This window comes from Zea mays, chromosome 1, assembly GCF_902167145.1.
Source record: "Zea mays cultivar B73 chromosome 1, Zm-B73-REFERENCE-NAM-5.0, whole genome shotgun sequence".
Lineage (NCBI taxonomy): Eukaryota > Viridiplantae > Streptophyta > Magnoliopsida > Poales > Poaceae > Zea > Zea mays.
Window position 1 is genome coordinate 111,012,998 of NC_050096.1, and position 24,005 is coordinate 111,037,002.

The 24,005-nt window shown below is 52.0% G+C and overlaps 2 protein-coding genes across 5 annotated transcripts in view; both read left to right on the plus strand.

Annotated features, from left to right (window-relative positions):
• Positions 1-24,005, plus strand: part of LOC100273926 (CW7) — a 51,685-nt gene that overhangs the window by 11,293 nt on the left and 16,387 nt on the right. For all 4 annotated transcript variants that reach the window (XR_004856023.1, XR_004856024.1, XM_008669828.3 and 1 more), the window contains exons 4-7: positions 5,946-6,049; positions 23,049-23,106; positions 23,731-23,790; positions 23,866-23,940. Coding sequence is in view for 2 of the 4 variants with exons in the window: in XM_008669828.3 (XP_008668050.1) it covers positions 5,946-6,049; positions 23,049-23,106; positions 23,731-23,790; positions 23,866-23,940 (297 nt within the window). In the remaining 2 variants the exon portion in view is untranslated. The remainder of the gene's footprint in view (positions 1-5,945; positions 6,050-23,048; positions 23,107-23,730; positions 23,791-23,865; positions 23,941-24,005) is intronic.
• LOC103637765 (uncharacterized) lies at positions 6,075-12,161 on the plus strand. The gene has a single exon (XM_035964073.1). The coding sequence runs from the start codon at positions 6,875-6,877 to the stop codon at positions 8,261-8,263; it is 1,389 nt and encodes a 462-aa protein (XP_035819966.1). The 5' UTR covers positions 6,075-6,874; the 3' UTR covers positions 8,264-12,161.

A 24,005-nucleotide genomic window follows, 5' to 3' on the forward strand; every position in this document is an offset into this window, starting at 1 on the left:
CGGGTCCAGTGCCTATGTGGAGACCGGCCGATAGAGTGCCCTTCACGTACCGAAGGATGCGCTTGATCAACGCGAGGTGAGGCTCGCGCGGGTCATGCATGAACAGGCACACTTGCTGCACAGCATATGCCAGGTCGGGGCGGGTGAGCGTCAAGTACTGAAGAGAGCCCGCGAGACTTCGGTACGCGGCGGGGTCGGTGACAGGAGCGCCCTCCATGGCAGAGAGCTTGGCACGAGAGTCAACAGGCGTCGACGTCGAGTGACACTCGGCCATGCCCGCCTTCTGAAGAAGGTTGACAGCATACTGTCGCTGGCTGAGGAAGAGACCGTCGGAAGAGCGAGTGACGGATATCCCCAGGAAGTGATGGAGCTCCCCAAGGTCTGTCATGGCAAACTCAGAGTGAAGCCTGTCGATGAGTCGTCGAAGTAGAGTAGCCGAAGATGCTGTGAAAACGATGTCGTCGACGTACAGCAGTAAGTAAGCTGTGGACTTGCCCTCAGTGAAGATGAAGAGCGAGGCGTCGGTGGCAGAGGCGACGAAGCCGAGCTGTCGAAGGAACGTGGCAAAGCGCTGGTGCCACGCACGAGGGGCCTGCTTGAGCCCGTAGAGTGAGCGCTGAAGAAGGCAGACAACGTCAGGGCGTGCCGGGTCGACGAAGCCAGGAGGCTGCTGACAGTAGACCGTCTCATTCAGGTGGCCGTGAAGGAATGCGTTCTTCACGTCCAACTGGTGGATGGGCCACTGGCGAGAGGCCGCGATGCTGAGGACGACCCGAATGGTGGCAGGCTTGACGACGGGGCTGAAGGTCTCGTCGTAATCGACACCTTGGAGCTGGGTGAAGCCGCGGACCACCCAGCGAGCCTTGTGGCGAGCCAGGGTGCCATCGGAGTGGAACTTATGCCTGAAGATCCATTTGCCGGTGACCACGTTGGCACCGGGTGGACGGGGAACGAGGCGCCAGGTGTTGCTTTCGACAAGCGCCTTGTGCTCTTCAGCCATAGCCTCACGCCATTGGGTAGTCACGGGGAATCGGCGAGGCAGTGGAGACGGTGACGACGTGAGCTGCCGGTGGGAATCCGTATCGGTCGACAGGCTTAAGCGAGCCTGTCTGTAGCCGTGTCACCGGACGACTCGAGGTGGGAGGCGGCGGGATCGAAGAAGCCGCCACAGCCGGAGCCGGAACCGGCTGTACAGTAACAGCGGTCGCCGGCTGTGCAGGAACGGCGGGCGCCGTCTGTGCAGCAACCGCGGGCGCCGGTGGTGGTACCTCCAGCTCTGGTGGAAGTGGCGGAGCAGCAGCACGCCGTCGAGTGTACACCCGTAGGGGTGGAGGGCCGGCCGGAGCAGGCTGAGTCGGAGCAGGGGTAAGAACTTGGCCAATCTGGAGGATGGCTGGGTCCTCAGCGAGCTCCTCCAAGTGAGCTCGATGTTGCGGCTGCTCAACGTCGGCTGGCAACGGAGCGACCGCATGGGGTTCCGTGGCAGTAGTGCGGGGCATCGGCGCGGTATGACCTGTAACAAGGAAATCCAGAGAGCTGGGAAGCGCACTGGTGGGGTCAGCACTAAAGGGAAATCGCATCTCGTCGAAGACAACATGACGGGAAATGATAATTCGTCTAGTGGTGAGGTCAAGACAGCGGTAACCCTTATGGGAAGGGGGGTATCCGAGAAATACACAAGCTGTGGAGCGTGGTGCCAGCTTGTGGTTGGAGGTGGCTGTGAGGTTGGGATAGCAAAGGCAACCGAAAACACGAAGAATGGTGTAGTCAGGGGGTTGCTGGTAGAGTTGCTCAAAGGGAACTTTATGGCCAATGGCTGAGCAGGGACGTCTGTTTAGGAGATAGGTGGCTGTAGCTAGCGCCTCTGCCCAGTATTGGGGCGGCATGTGAGCATGGATGAGCAGTGTGCGGCAGATATCGTTCAGAGAACGAATGATGCGTTCAGCTTTGCCATTTTGAGAGGAGGTGTAAGGGCAGGAGAGGCGTGAGTGAATGCCGCTGGATGCAAAGAATGTGGTGAGGGCATTATTAACAAACTCAGTGCCATTATCAGCCTGTATAGCCTTGATAGGGAGGCTGAACTGTGTGTGGACATAAGCGCAAAAATTAATGATGTGAGAGGCTACCTCGGACTTGCGGACTAGAGGGAAAGTCCAGCAAAAGTGTGTGAAGTCATCGAGGATGACTAGGTAGTACTGCGCACCAGAGACACTGGCAACGGGAGAGGTCCAAACATCACAATGAATAAGCTCAAATGGTAGAGATGAAACTGAACTGGAATTTCCGAAGGGCAGCCGCACGTGCTTGCCAAGTTGGCATGAATGACATAGAGTATGAGCGGACTTATTACATGAGATGGAATTATTTTGTCTAAGCAAATTTAGGGCAGCAGCTCCTGGATGACCAAGACGATGGTGCCAGAGGTTGGTGGAGGTGGCGAGGTTGGCTTGGGGCGTGGCAGGGATGGTGTAGAGGCCGTCAGAGCTATTAGAGCGGAGAATCACGCGTCTGGTCTGCAGATCCTTGACAGAAAAACCAAACGCGTCAAATTCGATAGTGCAATTGTTGTCACGAGTAAATTGGCGAACTGAAAGTAAGTTGCGCACTAGAGATGGGACAACTAGAACATTGCGAAGCGAAAAGGATGAAGTGCTGCCAGGCAATGTGGAGGTGCCAGAGCAAGACACAGGAAGGTGATGACCGTTGCCAACAGTGATGGATGGGACAGAGGAGGGTTGACGGGAGAGAAGTATACCATCCGTGTTGTGCATGTGGGAGGTGGCGCCAGAGTCCATGACCCAGCCGGAGTTCTGGAGCGCCATTTGGTTCAGGGCGGCGATGAGGCCGGCCTGATCCCACACCGGGGAAGGAGGTGGCGGTGCGGCGAAGTGGGCCTGTGGGTTGGCACCCATGAGGCCCTGGTTGCGCCCATCTTGGCCGCCCTGCTGCCAGCTGCCGGTCTTGGGGCCTTGCTGCCAGCCACCACTTGAAGGAGCACCGCCCTGGGAAGCCCATGGGTTGTAGCAGAACCATGGCCCCATGGGGCGGTTGCCCCCGGTTTGGGCATTGCTGCCTTGCTGCCAGCCGCTGTTGGCGTTGCCCTGGCCGCGCCAGCTGCCTTGCTTCTTGCTGCCTTTGCCTTTCCTGTTGCCCCCACCCCCGGAGCCCTTGGGAGGAGCATCGGTGGGAGCAGCGTAGGAGGAGCGGCATCCCGTGGAGGTGCAGGTGGAGCCAGAGGCAGCCACCATGGCTGATGCTGCGGTGATCTTCTCGTCATTGGCGAGACGCAGCTCTTTAAGGGAGAGCATCTCGCGGGCCCTGGAGAAGGATGGCAGGACAACAGAATTTGCGATGTCGTCGGCAGTGCCGCTGAAGCGCGGGTTGAGGCCGCGGAGGAGGCTGAGGACGAGTCGGGCGTCTTCGATGGTTTCGCCGACGTCCCGTAGGGCAGCAGCCTTGATCTTGAGTCGCTGGCAGTACTCATCGATCGTCAAGTCGCCCTGCTTCAAAGAGTGAAACTCCTCAAGCAGGAAGACAGCGCGGGGCGCTCGATTGGAGCGGAAGAGGCCTTCAATCGCCACCCAAAGTTCGTGGGCGGACTGGTTCTCGTCGGTGATAGCAAGATCAAGAACCGAGTCGACGACGGTGTTCAAGATCCAGCCGCGGACAGTGCACTCAGCAATGTCCCACGATGGATCACCGGCTGGAGGAGGAGGCCCGTCGATGTGGGGACGAAGACTGAATTTCCCACACAGGGCCTTGAAGAAGGACGCCCACTTGGTGAAATTGGGATTCTTCATTTCCAAAGTTACCGGAATGTGGGTCTTCACGTTGACGGCGGTGTAGGGGTGGATGACGACAGCCTGCGGCGCTGGTGGTGGTGGTGCAGCGGCGGCTGCGGCCTCGGCAGCAGCAGCAGCGGTGGCTGCAGCAGCAGCGTCGTCACCAGGCATCGTGGGTGGCTGCGTCAGAGGACAGCCGCCGGGAAGGTGGAGGTGGGGAGATGCGGAAGCAGAAGGTCCAGGATCTAATTGATCTTGATCTGTGATACCATGTAGAAGGATAGGAGATTGGAGAAGACACCACACACTGCAGTGAGGTGGTGACGTTCATATATATAGCCAATGTGGCTGAGTGTACATGGCAGGTGCCAATCACAGTACATGGCAGGTGCCAATCACAGTACATGGCAGGTGCCAATCACAATACATGGCAGGTGCTAATCACACTGATTGTGGACTTGCCGAATATGAACTTGCCTAATATACACTTGCTATATATATCTATCAAACATCCTTAGATTTTGTTTTCTTAACTTATTGAGGACTCCTATCTGAGTGAATGTCATCCAACTTACATGCATAATACTCCCTACATCCCATAAAATAAGCCATTAATTTTTTTTTGGCAAGGTCTTTTGAGCGGAACTTTGGCCATTTATTTCTTTTAAATTATGCCATCAATAGATACAAAATGAGCATCATATTAAAGTACTTTTGAATACAAATCCAAGTATATAACATGCATACACTAAAAATGTGTTTTGCGCTAAATTATTAGGCAAAAGTTTTAAAACATTGATTTTTTAAAAGGGAAAATTGGTTCTCTAGCAGCGAAAGTTCATTGTCTCTAGAAAATACCATCGAAAGACCCTAGTCTAAGAACATAAAAAATTACACGTTTCTTTGGATTTTACCATTCCGTTTGTTTTTCACTAACACCGTTAAGACCCAAATAGAAATACCTCTTCCTATCTTAGTTCGTAGCCACCAAATCCTTTGGGAGAACTGGTTGCCTGCTTCAGCGTTGTTGGCGGTGGCGCGGTGCAGCATTAGCACGTAAGCCAGCTGCGCTATGGCCGTCACGGTGATGGCCTCCAGCACGTGTCAGCGGCAATGGCCCACATCTCCGTACACGCGAGGCTGAGCGTGAGCGTGGTGGCCTCCCATGCGACGATGCCCAGTGTGGCGATGGCGAGGTCCTGAGGCTGCCTACGATGCGTGCGCCGCTGTGGCCTTGGCAGCGCTGCCGACCACGACAGCCAGCAGTGTGAACTGGATGAAGTGGAGCGTCGCCTCGTCGTCGGCTTCAATCATCTATATATGACATGAAGCAAGAGACAAGAATTCTTACTATTTTTTTCGACATTATCCATATCAGTAGATGTTTGTTGTAATGTGATAGCTCATATTCTATTCATTCAATGAAAAGCTACCCATTACATTTTTCTTAAGAAAAAAACAGAGAGGAACAATCTTATGTTGTATAGGACCATGATGCAGGAGCGGCGTCCAATATATTAAGCTTTATAATTAGAAGAAAAAGGTAGGCAAAAGTACTAGTATTATCAGCGATCAATCAGATTGCTTTTATCACATTTCTTATTTATTACTATCTCTGTTCTCGAATATTTGTTGTCCGTCAGTTCATTTTTTAACTGAAACGCGACAAATAAAAAAGAATGGAGGGAGTATATCTAAGGGAATACATAGTAAAAGCACTGTATTTAGGAAAAAATCAAAATATTTCATAGTTTAGAACAGAGAGAAGTCATAATCAGAGAGAATGAGCTAGAATTCAGTGTCTCTTTTCTAACGGTGTTAGTGAAAAACAAACGGAATTGTAAAATCCGATGAAATGTGTAACTCTTAATGTTATTTTCTAGAGCTGAGGTTTTTTGGTGGCACTTTATAGAGACAGTGAACTTTTGTTGCTAGAGAACCAATTTCCCTTTCTAAAAACATGCACACCATATTTTATGGGATGGAGAGAATATACATCAGCACATGGAGATGCATTATTGTAATTTCCATGCTGTCCAATATCCTATTCATTGCGCCTATTACATTTTTGTTAATATATTGTTAGGTGAGAAATCTCTGATAATAAGTCACATTCTTTTGGGTTGATGTGGTCAGTTAACATCATCTGTTTTATGTGAGCAGCTTGAAAAGATCAGTATTAATACAGTGGAGGTTGATTGGGAGCGTTCATTCTATTTGAATTTAATCGCTCACACGTCGTACACTGTCACTGTTGCAATATTTGGGTATGTTTCTGCAACAGTTCGGTAAAAAAAACTGCATGCTTACTTGCTTAGTAGTTATCCTGAATAATGCATACAATTCTATGCATGAACAAACACAATCTTCATAATGATTTAATATTGTAATTTTTTCTTAAATTGTAATGCAGCAGTTCTGATTTTTCAATCACGCACAGCTGTCCATCCTCGTGTCTTAATTTCTCATTCTTTTTTAAATTGGCACAGTGCACACGGTCATTCTTTTGGCATATGTAGGCAAGGTTCAGCTAGGCGCTAGGCGGAATCTAGGCGGTGACCCATTGCCTAGCGCCTAGTCGGGAGTACTCGGTCTTAGGCGCTTCTAGGCGCTTTTCTAGGCGTTTTGGCAATATAGCCATAAATTATATATATATTATGTATATAACTAATTAACTACTATATGTTAGCAGTCTTGACTGCGCCATGCAGGCAGTCCATACAGGCTGGCGCCATCTCTGTCCCTATCAGCCACATAAGGACAGCCATCTGCTGATTGGTTCTGATTAGGACAGCTAGAGATATGTAGAGATATGAGGGGATCCTGATTGGTTATGTTTCTATAGCTAGAGACCCTGATTGGTTATGTTTCTATAGCTAGAGATGTGAGGAGATCATGATTGGTTCTGTTTCCATAAACCACACAGATCTCCTCCCTATATATATGTAACCTTTAACCCTCATATCATCAATCAATATTCAGCAGTTCATCTGCTTTCATGGTATCACGAGTCTAGGTTCATTTCTACTCACCTTCCGCTGTCTAGCGCGCTCAACCGACGCTGCTACGGCTGCTGCTCCTGCGCGCCGTCCATGGCTAGCCACCAGCCCCCTTCTCCCAGAGTCGACGACGCTGCTGCGGCAGAGGCTGCTCTGCGCGCGCAGCAGGAGAGGGCTGCTCGTCTTCAAACTCGCGAGCTCGCCCTTGCGCGTGCCCGCGATGCTGAACGCGAGGCGGCTGAGGCCACCAAGGAGCGCGACGCGGCCGCCGCCCGCATCCGCGACGCTCTCGCCCGGGCCGCCCAGGCCCGCGCCGCTGCTGATCCTTTGGACGAGGAGGTCAACAACGACGACGCCTCCACCATTCGTGACGACGCTCCTGACGCTCGCACGCGTGAAGCTCTTCTCCTTCATGAAGCCGCTGCGCTCATCAATCTGCACGCTCAGGCGGTTGCAGTTCAGAACATCAGGGCTATCATTCCCGTCCTCCTCGACGTGTCGTCCACCCTCTACACCCGGTGGCGCGACGCCTTCCTGCTCGCCGTCGGCAAGTACTCCCTGGAAGGCCACGTTCTCACCGACGACTACGCACCCTTCTCTCCAGATTGGGTGCGGATGGATTGCGTCGTCAAGTCTTGGATCGTCGGCACCATCACCACCGAGCTAGCCGACGCCGTTCTCATTCGCGACGTCTCCGCCCGCGCCGCGTGGCTCGCCATAGAATCCCAGTTCCTCGGGAACCGGGAGACTCGAGCTCTCTTCCTCGACGCGGAGTTTCGCAACTTCCGCCAAGGCGATCTCTCCATCACCGACTACTGTCGCAAGTTCAAAGGGATGGCCGATGCCCTCGGTGATCTTGGTGAGCCCGTTCCCGACCGCACTCTCGTCCTCAACGTCATCCGCGGCCTCAACGAACGTTTCAGCAGCATCGGTCTTCATCTTCGACGCGGGCGGCCTCTTCCTACCTTCTTGGAGGTACGAAACGATCTTCTCCTCGAGGAACTTACCTTGGCACATCACTCCTCGACATCGGCCACCGCTCTGCTCGCCTCCGGACCACCTAAGGCGTCGCCGAACAACTCCAAGCCGAAGCAGCAGCCGCACCAGCAGTCACGGGGCAAACGTGCTGGGAAGAAGGGCGGGCGTTCGCAGCCAAACGGCGCAGCTCCCGGTGGCTTCTTCTCCGGCCCCTCTGTTGGTGGACAGTGGCCGTCCCCCCACAATCCGTGGTCCGGGTCCATCCACATGTGGCCCGGCCCGCGGGCTCCAGGCGCTCCTTCGACTCCTCGCCACGATGCTCAGCAGCAGCCACCCCCGCTGCCCCAGTCCCTACTCGCCGGTGCCCAGGGGCAGTGGTCTGGGATCCAGCAGCCACTTCCACCATGGCCTGGGAGCCAGCAACCGCCGCCATTGACTACCCAGCAGCAGTGGCAAGCTCCACCGCCTGGCTTCTACAGCTCGGGCGCTCCTCTCCCTTCCTAGGATCAGCAGGCGCTCCTCTCCGACTTCAGCACCATGACACTGCAGCCCCCTCAGCAGCGTGAGTGGTACTTCGACTCGGGCGCCACCACTCACATGTCCTCTGATGCTGGTACTCTCTCCCAGTCCACTCCTACGCAGCTGCCTTGCTCTATTATTGTCGGCAATGGTCATTCCATTCCTGTTATTTCTGCTGGTCATGCTGCTCTTTCCAATTCCCTTCGTCTTAACAATGTTCTTGTTGCACCTAATCTCATTAAGAATCTTATTTCTGTGCGCCAGTTCACTTCTGACAATAATTGCTCAGTTGAATTTGACCCTTTTGGCTGCTCTGTGAAGGATCTTCTCTCTCGGAAAGAGATCGTCCGCTGTGACAGCTCCGGTCCTCTCTACCCGCTGCGGCTTTCAGCATCCACCTTTCATGCTGCTGTTTCACCATCGCTCTGGCATCAACGTCTTGGGCATCCAGGTCGCGAAGTCATGTCCAAACTAGCACACATTTCGGGGATTTCTTGTAATAAGAATGCTACTACTGATACTTTGTGTCATGCATGTCAGTTAGGTCGTCATACTTGTCTTCCTTTTAGTGTGTCATCATCCCGTGCCACTAAAATTTTCCAGTTAATTCACTGTGACCTATGGACTTCTCCTGTGTTGAGTATTTCTGGTTTCAAATATTATCTGGTTATACTTGATGATTACTCACATTACCTATGGACTTTCCCCCTACGCCTTAAGTCTGACACATTTGCCACTCTTACTCATTTCTTCTCCTATGTGCATACTCAGTTTGGCGTCCCTATTCAAGGTGTTCAGTGCGATAACGGTCGTGAGTTTGACAACTCTAGTACCCGCGTTTTCTTCCTCACCAATGGTGTCCATCTCCGGATGTCATGCCCCTATACTTCGCCTCAGAACGGCAAAGCCGAACGCATCATTCGCACCATTAATGACGTTGTTCGCTCCCTTCTTTTTCAGGCCAGCATTCCCCCGTCTTACTGGGCTGAGGCACTCAACACCACTACTCGTCTTCTCAACATTTTGCCAACCAAGACACTTCGTTTTTCCACCCCTCACCAAGCCCTCTTCGGTACAGCTCCAGTCTATGATCATCTTCGTGTCTTTGGTTGCAAATGCTATCCTAACTTGTTAGCCACTTCCCCCCACAAACTTGCTCCTCGTTCTGTTTTGTGTGTCTTCCTTGGTTATTCTGATCATCACAAAGGATATCGATGCCTCGATATTCACTCCAACAAGATCATCATATCTCGGCACGTAGTCTTTGATGAGACTTCTTTTCCCTTTGCCGAACAGTCATCCACACCCACTGCCGAGGATTTCGAGTTTCTCTTAGATTCTCACCCTGCCGTGCCTGCTCCTATTGGATCAGCACGTTTCTGTCTCCTTCCTGCAGGTATAACAGACGCTCCCGCACAGCCACGTGCGGCCCCTGTAGCAGCAGTCAGCAGTCCGTGCTCCAACGACCAGCTGCTGCCCCTGCCTACCGCCGCACCTACACCTGATCCTGGCTCCGCCCGGACAAACGACGCTGCACCTGCAGTCGTTGCCGACCGCGCCCCGGATACCCAGCCGGGTCCCGGCCCTCGACGCTTCGACGGATTCGTCTACACTCGTCGTTCTGCGCCAGCTCCGACTGCTGATGCTACTCCTTCACCGCAGGCGCCCGCTGCAACAACGCCCGTTGCTGCACCCGCTGCACCGACGCCTGTTGCTGCTTCTTCGCCTTCAGCAGCCGCATCTCAGCTCCCACCCGGCGCTGTTCCTGTTCCCCCGGTCGTCAACCATCACCGCATGACTACTCGAGCAAAACTGGGGTTTCGACAGCCAGCTCTATTTCACGCAGCACAACTCTCACCTGTGCCACGGACCTATCGAGCTGCTCTTGCTGATCCTCACTGGCGCCAGGCCATGGAAGAGGAGTTCTCGACTCTCTTGGGGAACAACACTTGGGATCTTGTTCCTCGTCCTCCGGCTGCCAATATTGTCTCCGGCAAGTGGGTTTTCAAGCACAAGTTCCATGCTGATGGTTCTCTTGAGAGGTACAAGGCTCGTTGGGTTCTTCGAGGTTTCTCACAGCGTCCTGGCATTGATTTTGACGAGACCTTCAGTCCGGTTGTGAAGCCTGCTACAGTGCGCACTGTGTTGACTCTTGCACTGTCTCGCAACTGGCCTGTTCATCAGCTCGACGTCAAGAATGCATTTCTTCATGGCACTCTGTCAGAAACAGTATATTGCTCCCAGCCTTCTGGTTTTACAGATTCAGCTCACCCCGACTTCGTCTGCCGGTTGAATCGTTCTTTATATGGTCTCAAACAGGCGCCCCGCGCCTGGTACAGCCGGTTTGCCTCGTTTCTGCTCTCACTTGGTTTTGTGGAGGCTAAATCTGACACATCTCTGTTTGTCTACTGTCGCGGCACTGACTTGGTGTATCTCCTGCTCTATGTTGATGACATTGTGCTCACAGCCTCATCCACAGCCCTCCTACGGCGAATCATTGGAACTCTTCAGCAGGAGTTTTCCATGAAGGATCTCGGCGAGCTTCATCACTTTTTGGGGATGCAGGTTTAGCGCACTCCGAGTGGCCTGTTCCTCTCTCAGCGGCAGTACATGGTTGACATTCTGACTCGCGCTGGCATGGCCGAATGCAAGCCTTGCTCCACTCCTGTCGATGTAAATCCCAAGCTCTCAGGCACAGATGGTACTCCAGTCACTGATCCTACGGATTTTCGCAGTTTGGCAGGGGCTCTCCAGTACCTGACTTTCACTCGACCAGATATTGCTTATGCTGTTCAGCAGGTCTGCCTTCATATGCATGATCCCCGCGAGCCCCACCTCGCTGCTCTGAAACGGATTCTTCGTTATGTTCGTGGCACTCTCCACCTCGGATTGTTACTTCGCCCCTCTGCGCAAACTGAGTTGGTGGTCTACTCTGATGCTGATTGGGCTGGTTGTCCAGATACACGCAGGTCTACCTCGGGCTACGCTGTGTTCCAAGGAGACAGTCTTATCTCCTGGTCTTCCAAGCGACAGAACACTGTCTCCCGCTCTAGTGCCGAGGCTGAATACCGTGCTGTCGCTAACGGTTGCCGAAGCTACCTGGTTGCGCCAGCTTCTTCTAGAGCTGCATGCTCCTCTGCAGCGCGCTGCATTGGTTTACTGTGACAACATCAACACTGTCTACATGTCCTCTAATCCGGTTCAGCATCAGCGCACGAAGCACATTGAGATTGATCTTCACTTTGTCCGCGAGCGGGTTGCTCTTGGTACTATTCGTGTTCTTCACGTCCCTACCACTTCCCAGTACGCCGACATCTTCACCAAAGGCCTGCCATCTTCATTGTTCACTGAGTTCCGGTCCAGTCTGAACGTCCAGGCTTTCGACGCTCCGACTGCGGGGGGGTGTTAGCAGTCTTGACTGCGCCATGCAGGCAGTCCCTACAGGCTGGCGCCATCTCTGTCCCTATCAGCCACATAAGGACAGCCATCTGCTGATTGGTTCTGATTAGGACAGCTAGAGATATGTAGAGATATGAGGGGATCCTGATTGGTTATGTTTCTATAGCTAGAGACCCTGATTGGTTATGTTTCTATAGCTAGAGATGTGAGGAGATCATGATTGGTTCTGTTTCCATAAACCACACAGATCTCCTCCCTATATATATGTAACCTTTAACCCTCATATCATCAATCAATATTCAGCAGTTCATCTGCTTTCACTATATATGACGATATGAGTCACAGTAAGTATAAAAAGAAGGCCAGTAGACATATCTGATTCCTAGCTGAGCTTACTCTTGCATGTTCCTAGCTCCTGCAAGGCTGCAACACATTTTGACAGCTAGTAGTTAGTAAATTAGTCAATAGACAGCTAGCTGTTCATCAAAAAAAAAATAGAAAACACTAAATTGTGACTTATCTGGATGATTTCAGCAGCCTCCCATTCATGAGCAGTTGAGCACACTGCACACCATATCAGTAGCTGGTAATTACAACACAAGTGGATAGGACTGTAATACAAGTGCAGAACACAATTTATAAATAAAGGACAACACAAGCACATAGTTCTTAGTTCAGGTCTCACACAAAAGAAGACACACAGACACAAAGTGACACAGCTGCAGTTCATAAGACCAGGGCATCACAAAAGGCTTCACTACTAGATGGAGATGGTCCAGATCATATTTCATCTTCACTGTAGCACAAATCTTCATCTTCATACTCTTCTTCTTCAGACTCAAACTCTTCTCCTTCATAGAGCTCTCTCACTCTTGCACTTCTACGAGGCTCAAGCTGTTCTTCTGCTCCCACTGCCTCTCCAATAACAGACCAAGGTATCCCTGTACCTTCCATCTCATCTTCCTTCTCATCTCTAAAGACAACTTGTGCACAATCATCTCCACCCTCTTGGAGAAAACCTTGAGCTTCAGTTGTATCACTAGACAAGAGAACATCAGTGATTTTCTTTGACTTAATCTTTTCTCTGTTATTCATCAGCCTGTTATTGAACTGAATAATATAGACCAACTTGTTGAGGCGGGTTGTAGTCAACCTATTTCTCTTCTTAGTGTGTATCTATAAATTAGAAACAAAAGCATTTTCAGTTCTGAAATTTAATCATAGTACTGCTGAAATGATTAATAGATAGGTACTAACCCCTTCAAACCCACTCCAATTTCTTTCACAACCAAAAGAGCTTGATGTCAAAGATAATATCCTTGTAGCCATCTTCTGTAAAGCTGGTGTTTCAGTTCCATATAACCGCCACCATGATGCTGAAATAAATTAGAAACACTGATGGAATAAGTCTTGAGCATCTAGAGGACATCAGTCGCTTTTGACTGTCCTCTGTAGTCCTTTAGCATCTACAGGACAGCTTGACTGTCCTCTGTAGTCTCTTTAGCATCTAGAGGACAGCGGTCGCTTTTTGACTGTCCTCTGTAGTCGCTTTAGCATCTAGAGGACAATAATCGCTTTTGACTGTCCTCTGTAGTCTCTTTAGCATCTAGAGGACAATCCTGTTGTGTAGTGTGTGTGAGAAGGTGTGGTAGTGCAGCCTCTAGTGCTATAAATATGGGTCTCCAACCCTTAGATGGGTACGACATTGTGTAGTGTTTGAGGAAATAAACAGAAAAATTGCCCCAACTCATAGTGTCATCCTCTTGATGAGAGTTAGAGTCCCTCTACTTACAATTGGTATCAGAGCCAAACTATCCTGCAGCCTAAACATCTCTTGCTCATCTCCTTCCCGCGCCTCTCCCCACACTCAGTCGGCAGCAAGAGCTCCAACTGTTCCTTCCTCTCCTGCTCAGACGAGCAGCCTTTCGTCTGAGACAGCCTCTTCCACACGCAGCGACCCCTCACTAGCCCACCATGTCCCTACGCTCGGTCACTTCGAGTGCGCGGCGCCAGCAAGAGGCCGAGGTCGCCGCGGCACAAGAACGCGAGCGAGCAGCAGCAGCGGCTGCAGCGACAGCGGTGAGGGCAGCACGGTTGGCGGCAGCGGAACTGGCAGCGGCGAGAGCGGAAGTAGAAGCAGTGGAGGCGGCGGATACTGCACGTGCGGCGGCAACAGAGCTCGAGGTTCTGCGCGGCAGTAGAGCTGGCAGCTCTGCTTCTGTCGACGACAACACCGACGAAGAGCTCAGGCTGGCGAGGGAAGCAGCGCGAGAGCAGGCGGCACAGTGGGCAGCCACGCATCCCCATGGGGGCGCGCGTGGTGGCAGCCCGGATAGGCGCCGACGCGCTGACGGTGCTCCAGGCGGGGGCGCACGCGGCGGCAGCCCAGACGGGCGTAGACGCGCCGGCAGTGCTCCCGGCGGCGGCGACCGAGTCGACGGAGATCGCGGCCTCTACGGGCGACGCGGTTCTCCCTCCCCAGATTGGTACCATGGTCGCCGCATGGCCCAGGCCATTGTCAGGGACATCGGTCCCGGTGGTGGGTGGCCTACCCTCACCAAGACCAACTACGTCGAGTGGGCCGCGGTGATGAAGGTACGGCTCCAGGTTCGCCACATGTGGGAAGCAGTTCGTTACGACGACGTCGACTACCACGGGGATCGGCGGGCGCTGGATGCCCTCATTGCTGCAGTCCCGCCCGAGATGCAGTTTTCGCTTTCCCAGAAGTGGACTGCCAAGGAGGCCTGGGACGCCATCGCTGCGACCCGCATCGGCAGCGATCGTGCCCGCAAGACCACACTGCAGGCACTTCGCAAGGAGTGGGAGAACCTGGCCTTCAAGCCAGGTGAGGATGTTGATGACTTTGCTCTCCGCCTCAACACTCTGTTACAGAAGATGGTGCAGTTCGGCGACGACACCTACGATGAGGAGAGAGCTGTTGAGAAGCTCTTCCGTTGCATCCCCGAGAAGTACAGGCAGATTGCTCGCTCAATCGAATCTCTGCTAGACCTCTCCACGATGACGATCGAAGAGGCGATTGGTCGCCTCAAGGTGGTCGACGACGACGAACCACAGGCTCTCTCTGGGCCTATCACTATCGGCGGGAAGCTACATCTCACTCGGGAGCAGTGGGAGGCCTGCCTGGGTGACAAGAAGAAGGGGGAGTCCTCCTCGACACGAGGCCGCAAACGCGGCAAGCCGCGTGGAGGCGCCCAGGCCGGGGCGCGAGGACATGCTGAGGGCGGTGCACGTGGAGGTGCCCAAGGCGGCGCCGTCGGCAACAAGAAGCCGGCACGAGACGACGGCTGCCACAACTGCGGCAAGCTTGGCCACTGGGCCAGGGATTGTCGGCAGCCACGACGTGGCCAGGCCGACGTCGCACAGGCGGAGGCGGAGGAGGAGGCCTTGCTCCTGGCACATGCAAGCATCGAGCCATCTCCAGCGGCACCGGCCGCAGCGGCACTCCACCTTGATGAGTCGAAAGCACGCGCTTTCCTCGGCGACGGCTCCAACAAGGACATGATCGAAGGATGGTGCCTCGACACCGGCGCCACTCATCACATGACCGGCCGACGGGAGTTCTTCACCGAGCTTGACTCTAGCGTCCGAGGCTCCGTCAAGTTTGGGGACGCCTCCGGCGTAGAGATCAAGGGCGCCGGCTCAGTCGTCTTCACCGCCGCGTCTGGTGAGCACAGGCTGCTCACCGGAGTCTACTACATCCCCGCGTTGAGGAACTCTATCATCAGCTTGGGACAGCTGGATGAGAACGGTTCGCGCGTGGAGGTCGAGCACGGAGTCATGAGGATCTGGGATCCCTCTCGTCGCCTTCTTGCCAAGGTACACAGGAGTCCAAATCGGCTATACATCCTCAATGTGAAGGTGGCACAACCTTGCTGCCTTGCTGCTCGTCGAGACGACAGGGCATGGCAGTGGCACGAGCGCTTCGGGCACCTTAACTTCGAGGCCCTGAAGCGGCTTAGTGCCAAGGAGATGGTACGAGGCCTGCCGTGCCTTGACCATGTGGAGCAATTCTGCGATGTCTGCGTGTTGACAAAGCAGAGACGACTCCCCTTTCCCCAGCAGTCGAGCTTCCGAGCCAAGGAGAGGCTCGAGCTCGTGCATGGGGACTTGTGTGGCCCGGTGACACCAGCCACACCAGGAGGACGACGCTACTTCTTGCTGCTCGTCGACGATCTCTCCCGCTACATGTGGGTGATGATCCTTGGCAGCAAGGGAGAGGCTGCGAACGCCATCAGGCGTGTGCAGGTCGCTGCGGAGGCGGAGTGCGGCCGCAAGCTGCGCGTGCTGCGCACCGACAACGGCGGCGAATTCACGGCGGCTGAGTTCGCGTCGTACTGCGCGGATGAGGACGTTCAGCGCCACTACTCCGCGCCGTACAGCCCGCAACAGAACGGCGTCGTCGAGCGGCGCAACCAGACGGTTGTGGGGATGGCTCGGGCTCTCCTCAAGCAGAGAGGAATGCCAGCTGTCTTCTGGGGAGAGGCGGTGGTGACAGCGGTTTACATCCTCAACCGCTCGCCCACCAAGGCTCTCAACGGGATGACACCGTACGAGGCTTGGCATGGGCGCAAGCCGGCGGTCTCTCACCTACGGGTCTTCGGCTGCCTCGCGTTCACCAAGGAGCTTGGCCACATCAGCGAGCTCGACGATAGGAGCACCCTAGGGGTGTTCATTGGCTACGCGGAGGGCTCGAAGGCCTACCGCATCCTTGACCCAAGAACACAGCGTGTGCGCACGGCGCACGACGTAGTGTTCGACGAAGGGCGAGGATGGGCGTGGGACAAGGCAGTGGACGACGGCACGACTCCGACGTACGACTTCACCATCGAGTACGTCCACTTTGAGGGAGCTGGGGGAGTAGGCAACTCTTCTCCGAGCAGGTCTACCCCAGCCCCCAAGTCTCCACCGACTCCAGCGCCACACTCTCCAGCTCCTGCTACAACGAGCTCTTCACCACCACGCACTCCAGCCACGACTCTGGCTACAGCGAGCTCTTCGTCACCACGTACTCCAGCACCGACGGTACCCTCTCCGGGAACGTCCTCTCCGACACCAGCTCGTGTCGAGCACGACCCAGTGGAGCTCGTGACCCCTCTGTCCCGCGACGAGGAGCGCGTCGACGCGTGCTACGACGGCGAGCCGTTGCAGTATCGAAGGATGGAGGGCCTTCTCATCGACCCGTCGGTGCCAGGCCCTGCATCTCGCATTCTGGCAGGAGAGTTGCATCTTGCATGCGACGATGGTGAGCCTCGGTCTTTCGCGGAGGCCGAGAAACATGCGGCTTGGCGTGCCGCGATGCAGTCGGAGATGGACGCGGTTGAGACGAACCGCACCTGGGAGCTCGCTGATCTCCCTCATGGTCATCGCGCGATCACCCTTAAATGGGTGTTCAAACTGAAGAGGGATGAAGCCGACGCCATCGTCAAGCATAAGGCTCGCTTGGTGGCACGCGGTTTCTTGCAGCAGAAGGGGATCGACTTCGACGATGCCTTCGCCCCTGTAGCACGGATGGAATCCGTGCGACTCCTCCTCGCGCTGGCAGCCCTGGGGGGCTGGCATGTTCATCACATGGATGTCAAGTCGGCGTTTCTTAACGGCGACTTAAAGGAGGAGGTCTACGTACACCAGCCGCCAGGTTTTGCGATCCCTGGCAAGGAAGGCAAGGTGTTGCGCCTGCGCAAGGCTCTCTATGGCCTGCGACAGGCACCAAGGGCGTGGAATGTCAAGCTGGATTCCACGCTCAAAGGAATGAGTTTCACGCCAAGCCCGCACGAGGCGGCCATCTATCGGCGGGGCAATGGAGGAAGTGCCCTGCTGGTGGGTGTCTACGTCGACGACTTGGTGATCACCGGCGCCAAGGATGCAGAGGTGGCAGCGTTCAAGGAAGAGATGAAGGCCACCTTCCAAATGAGTGACCTGGGGCATCTCTCCTTCTACCTGGGGATTGAGGTGCACCAGGGCGACTCCGGGATCACACTTCGCCAGACCGCCTACGCCAAGCGCATTGTTGAGCTGGCTGGGCTCACCGACTGCAACCCAGCTCTCACTCCGATGGAGGAGAGGCTAAAGCTGAGAGCGACAGCACGACGGAGGAGGTGGATGCTACACAGTACCGGCGTCTTGTGGGGAGCCTTCGCTACCTCGTCCACACACGGCCAGACTTGGCATACTCCGTCGGCTACGTTAGTCGGTTCTTGCAGCGACCGACGACGGAGCATGAGCAGGCTGTGAAGAGGATCATCCGCTATGTTGCGGGGACTCTCGACCTCTGTTCTTAAGGCGTCGCCTAGGCGACGCCTAGGCGTCGCCTAGGTGTCCGGGCGGTGGTCTAACGCCTAGGCGCCTTGCCCGCCTACCTCGCCTAGGCGTCGCCTAGGCGCCGCCTAGGCGTCCAGGCGGTGCTCCAACGCCTTGGACCGCCTTACCGCTTTAAAAACCATGCTCTCGACCATGGTCTCTACTACCCGAGGTGCCCTGGGGAGGCACACCATGTCGGGTACAGCGACAGCGACCAAGCCGGCGACATCGACACTAGCAAGAGCACAAGCGGGATCCTCTTCTTCCTCGGCAAGTGCCTCATTAGCTGGCAGTCGGTCAAGCAGCAGGTGGTGGCCATGTCCAGCTGCGAGGCCGAGTACATAGCGGCGTCCACTGCTTCGACTCAGGCGCTCTGGCTGGCTCGACTGCTCGGTGATCTCCTCGGGAGAGACACTGGAGCGGTGGAACTCAGGGTGGACAGCCAGTCCGCTCTGGCATTGGCCAAGAACCCCGTGTTCCATGAACGGAGCAAGCACATCCGGCTGAGATACCACTTCATCCGAGACTGCTTGGCAGAAGGGAGCATCAAGGCGCGTTACATCAACACCAAGGATTAGCTTGCAGACCTGCTCACCAAGCCCCTTGGGAAGATCAAGTTTGTTGAGTTTTGCTCCAGGTCCGGGATGGCCCAACTTTATGGATGTTCTTGGTCTACTGTTTTCTAAAGCTGAACAAGCAGGTCTGCTCTTGGATCTTTCCCCCAGAAAATCTCTGCATCGGGTATCTATGTATGCAGATGATGTGGCACTTTTCTTACACCCTTCGGCAGCGGATATTACTATAACTCTAGATATCTTACATCTATTTGGGGAAGCTTCAGGTCTCCGCAACAACGAACAAAAGTCTAATGTTTATCCCATTCAATGTGGGGGTGTGGAGTTGGAAATGGTTCAGGATCTTCTCCCTTGTGGCATCTCAACCTTTCCGTGTAAATACCTAGGGCTGCCTCTGTCCCTGAAAAATCTCACCAAGGATCAGGTGCAGCCGATTGTGGATAGAATTGCTGATCAATTGCAGGGCTGGAAAGCAGATTTGATGACAAGAGCAGGTCGTAAAGTGCAAGTTCAGCATGTGCTTACCGGAATGCTTATTTATCTTGCTATGGCGGTAAATATTCCCCCTTGGGCTATTAAGGCCATTGATAAAATTAGGAGAAGTTTCCTTTGGAGAGGGCGCAAGGAGGCCAGGGGAGGTCACTGCCTGGTGGCCTGGGGCAGAGTCTGTAGACCCCTACAGCTGGCGGTCTTGGCATTTCTAGTCTTAAAGAACTTATCTGGGCCTTGCGTATGAGATGGCTTTGGCTCCAAAAGACTGAGCCTAACCGACCTTGGTGCAGCCTTCCTATCCAGGTTCCAGATAAAGCAAGGGCTTTCTTCTCGATGGTGTTGACTTCAAAGGTTGGTAATGGGGCTAATACTTTGTTCTGGACTGATAAATGGATTTATGGACAGAAAATTGCAGATTTGGTTCCTAGATTATTTGATATCATTCCGAAAAAATCACTAACAGAAGGACGGTCCAGGAAGCATTGACAGATAGAAGATGGATTGCTGATATCAAAGGATCACTCTCGGTGGGAGTATTATTGGATTATCTTCATCTTTGGAATTTAATTGCAGATTTTGAGCTGCTGCCAGACATAGAAGATAAACATACTTTTAATATTGCTGCAAATGGGACTTATTCTGCTAAGGCTGCATATGATGGGTTGTTCATCGGGTCTGTGCAATTCGGTCACTATGAAAGAGTTTGGAAAACTTGGGCCCCCCCTAAATGTCACTTCTTCCTCTGGCTATCGGTGCTCAATAAATGCTGGACAGCAGATAGGTTGGCAAAGAGAGGACTTGATCATCCGGAGAAGTGCCCACTTTGTGACCAAGAGTCTGAAACTTTGGATCATATTTTGGTTTCTTGTGTTTTTGCGAGAGAATTCTGGTTCCGGCTGATGTGCATTTTCAGACTACAAAATCTGGCTCCTACACCTAGTACGATGTCTTTTACGGGATGGTGGGAGATGATTGACAATGGCTCTGGAGATATGATTATGAAGGGTGTCAACTCCCTTATTGCCTTGGGAGCCTGGATTATTTGGAATCACCGGAATCGAATTGTCTTTGATGGACTCTCCCCTAGTGTTTCTGCAGCTCTTTGTCAGGCAAGGGAGGAACAACAATTGTGGGAAATGGCAGGAGCTAAGGGTCTCTCCTTTCTTGCCGCAACCATCAGAGGCACCTAGCTGCCTGGTTTTTTCGCTGATGGGCTGGTTTTGTCTTTTAGGATCTGTCTTGCTCTTGTTTTTGTTTTTTCTCTTATTTTCTCTTTGGTTTTCTTATCCCCTCTGGGGAGGTCTTTTGTACTATGGTCTATTTTGGACCCTCTTTTCCTCTACTTAATATAATGATGCGCAGCTCTCCTGCGCTTTCGAAAAAAAAAAGTTCTTGCAAGCTTCTTGCTAAATGGTCCTTCTCTATTCTGAAATTTTTTCAATTCAAAGTTGGCAGCCTGTTCTTGTTGGTCCTCATCATGATAATAAAATTGCTCGACACAAGATATGAAGGCTTCATTCATTTTGGGCTCATCAAAGATTGATGGGTTAGCATAGCTATAGTGTGGATTCAGCAAAAAAGCTGTCAAATGCAATGGAGAATCAAGTCTTCCATTCATCTTCTTCTCAATTACAGCCATAACATCTTTGAATCGAGACTCAACATTGCCAAAGGCCTCTTTGATCTCTCTTTTTGCCTTTAGTAGCTCTCCATAAAGGAAACCCATGGATGGCTTCACATCCCCATCAACCAAACGGAGGACTTTGACCAATGGCTCAAAAACAGCCAACATTTGCTTCACATCCTTCCAAAAGGCTTGACTCAATATAGTAGCTGTGGCCTCTTTTCCTTTCTTTGATTTCACATCCTTTAATGAGTCCCACCTGCTATGAACTACCATCTTCCTTAACTGGTCCTTCTTCTTTTGCATACTGTTCAAAGTGAGAAAGTATGAAGCAAACCTAGTCACTCCTGGCCTCACTAGCTCTTTCTCCTCTGTGAAGTATCTCAAGCACTCCAATGTTCTTGTGTGGCCATACACAAATATGGTAAATGACTTTGCTTGGTCAATCACTTTCCTGAACCGAGGCAATTTGCCAATTCCTTGGAGCATCAAGTTGATTGTGTGAGCTGCACAAGAGGTCCAAAATATTTGTGGTCTCTTCTCAAGCAATAGCTTCTTTGCTCCCATGTTGTTAGAGGCATTGTCAGTGACTACTTGCACCACATTTTCTTCACCAATGTCTTCAATTGCTTTGTCCACTAATTCAAAAATGACTTCGCTTGTGTGTGACACATCTGACATCTCTTTTGAGCTGATGAAGGAGGTTCCATCAGCACAATTAGTGCATATATTCATTATGCTTCTCCTCTTCCTATCTGACCAAGCATCGGTCATAATAGAGCACCCATTTTTCATCTTCTCGGCTTCACGTTCCTGCAGCAAACACTTGGTTCTTTCATATTCTTCTTCAAGCAAACTACCTCGAAAGGCATCTTGAGTTGGAGGTGTAAGTCCTGGTCCAAATTGTCCAATTGCTTCACACATTTGCTTGAACTCATCATTGTCACATGCATTGAAAGGTATTCCTGCCAATGATTAAAAAATGAAGTCTAATTTTAAAATGTGTTCAGTTCATGAATTTTAAAATGTGAAAACAACATCGTATACTAGCAATTTACCATGATTATAGGCCCATCTTGCAATAAACTTGTGCACCCCATGCTCTCTTTCTTTCCATAGTTCCTTGTTCAGCTGCTGTTGTTTGAATGAATCAGCCTTGGTAGGATCAATAGCACGTGTCCATTTGTCAATTGGCCCTAATTTGTGAGGCTGTGAGCTTCCAACACAAGTGACTTCTTCTGACTCCTCTCCAACCCTAGATACATTCACTTCCTCTCTAAGTTCTAACTCACGAACAGTCTTCTTCTCCCTCTTCCTTTTTGCAGCCTCTATTGCTTTCTTGCACTTCTCTTTAGCCTCTAGAGCCTGCGGTGTTGCAGACGTGCATTTCTTCACATTCTTTCCAACATGGGCAAGATGCTCCTTCAACCTATAAATCCCTCCCCTCATCTCCTTGTCACAGAACTTACACTTCACCTTGTCTTTGTTGTTAGCATCAACAAGAACACCATATTCCCATCCAACATCATCTGAATTTCTTTTTAGGAGATTCGCTCTAGCTGCTTCAGTTTCAGAAGGTGCAGCTGCAGTTTCTGATGACATCCTTAATCCTTTGATTCCTTTCACTTGTACACCGCGGGTTATCCTTTCTCTTGTACAAGTAGGAAAGCAGGGGAGGCCAAGTTAGCAAAGTTAGCAGGGGAGGAAAGCAGGGGAGCGACTGGTGGAGGGGGATGAGCAGGGAGGGGAGCAGCCGACGGGGGAGAACTCACCGGCGGGGGAGCAGGGAGGGGAGCAGCCGGCGGGGGAGCAGCCGGAGGGGATGAGCGCCGGAGGGAATGAGCAGAGAGGCAAGTTCCGTGACCGTGTGGGAGGGAGACCGAGCGGCAGCAGCGCGCGCGCGCACTAAAAATTGCCGCGCGCTCGCCGCCCGCCTGCGCACCCGCTTAGGCGCCTGCGCGCCGCCAACTCGCCGCCTAGGCGCGGCTGAGCGCCGCCTAGTCGCTGCGGCCGCCTAGACGCCGCACAGAGCCCTAGGCTACGCGGCAGCCTATCGATTAGCGCCTAGGCGCGCCTAATCGCCGCCTAGTCGGCGCCTAGCCGAACACTGTATGTAGGTTAGGGTAAAAGATTTGCTCTGTTCTAGGTAACAGGTTGAGGAGTGGACCTGGCATAAATCATCATCGTACTGAACAACTAGGACGATCCAAAATATTTTTTCATGTGTTTGTCCTGGCATGCTAAAGTACTTTGAAGATCCTAGATTCTTGCAGAAAATTAGCATCAGTTGCAATCTTTTTTTATTTTATTGTTTGTGGATACTGTATAGTCACTTGTTGGATCTTACGAGCTACTTGCACAGAATTGAAGATCTTCGCAACCGTGCAGTGAAAAACAAACAGTTGCCTCCAGTTTATAAGGTATAGTAACAATAAGCATTTTCCTTCAGTCATCAGTGATTCTTTTCTAGATGAGCACAGACAAACTTAATTTGTTTGCTTCTGTTGCTTTCTTTGAAACTATTTATTTTCACTAATAATTTTGAAAAATATTATTTGAATTCAACTTTGCAGACTAAAGTATACCAAATTTAATTCTTTAAGAGATGCCTGCAAATAGTTTGATTTGCTTTGCCAGGTTATAGTATATGTCAACTAGGCATACCAGTTAAATTAATATCAATCATTAATCCTATCTACATAGAATTAAGAAAACACACACTAATTTCTGTACTTGACAAATGCTCCTGTATGATAGCAAGATCTACAGTAGATGGTTGTTGCAGAGTACTCCCACATAATTTGATTTCCATTAGCCTCTCCATTTCTCATTGCTCTTTGACTGCGTATTTCCTGTATATTCTGCATGGAAAGGAAAGAATCAGAAGTATCATGTAGCCATGTAGGGAAGATGCCCCACTTATATGGCTGGCACTTAGTATTTGTTTTGAATGTAAATGCATGACATTAAGTATTGACCATTAGAGGTGTTGAGAGCCTTTTACGCTTGTATTAATAAACCTTGTTTCATTCTCATTGAAATAGGTTACAAAAAATGTATACGCGTCTCCTAGCCGTGTAAATTTTCATCTTGACAGAAGAAAGGTAGGGTTCTATTTTGCACCATACTTCGAAAGAAGCAGTCTTTTAAGTTCTAATAGGAGCTCATGCATTTGTCAGGCTGTAGAAACACTACCGGCATATCCCAACATCTTTTTCTCTGTAGACGACTTCGATGATACTTTTGATGCTGTGGTAAGGTTCTGTGCAATTATATCAAAGTTGTAGTTGTACAACATTCTGTCCAGGTAATATGAATG

Bases quoted from the DNA above. Each gene is read 5' to 3' on its own strand.
- LOC103637765 (XM_035964073.1), top strand. From the start codon at position 6,875: ATGGCTAGCCACCAGCCCCCTTCTCCCAGAGTCGACGACGCTGCTGCG.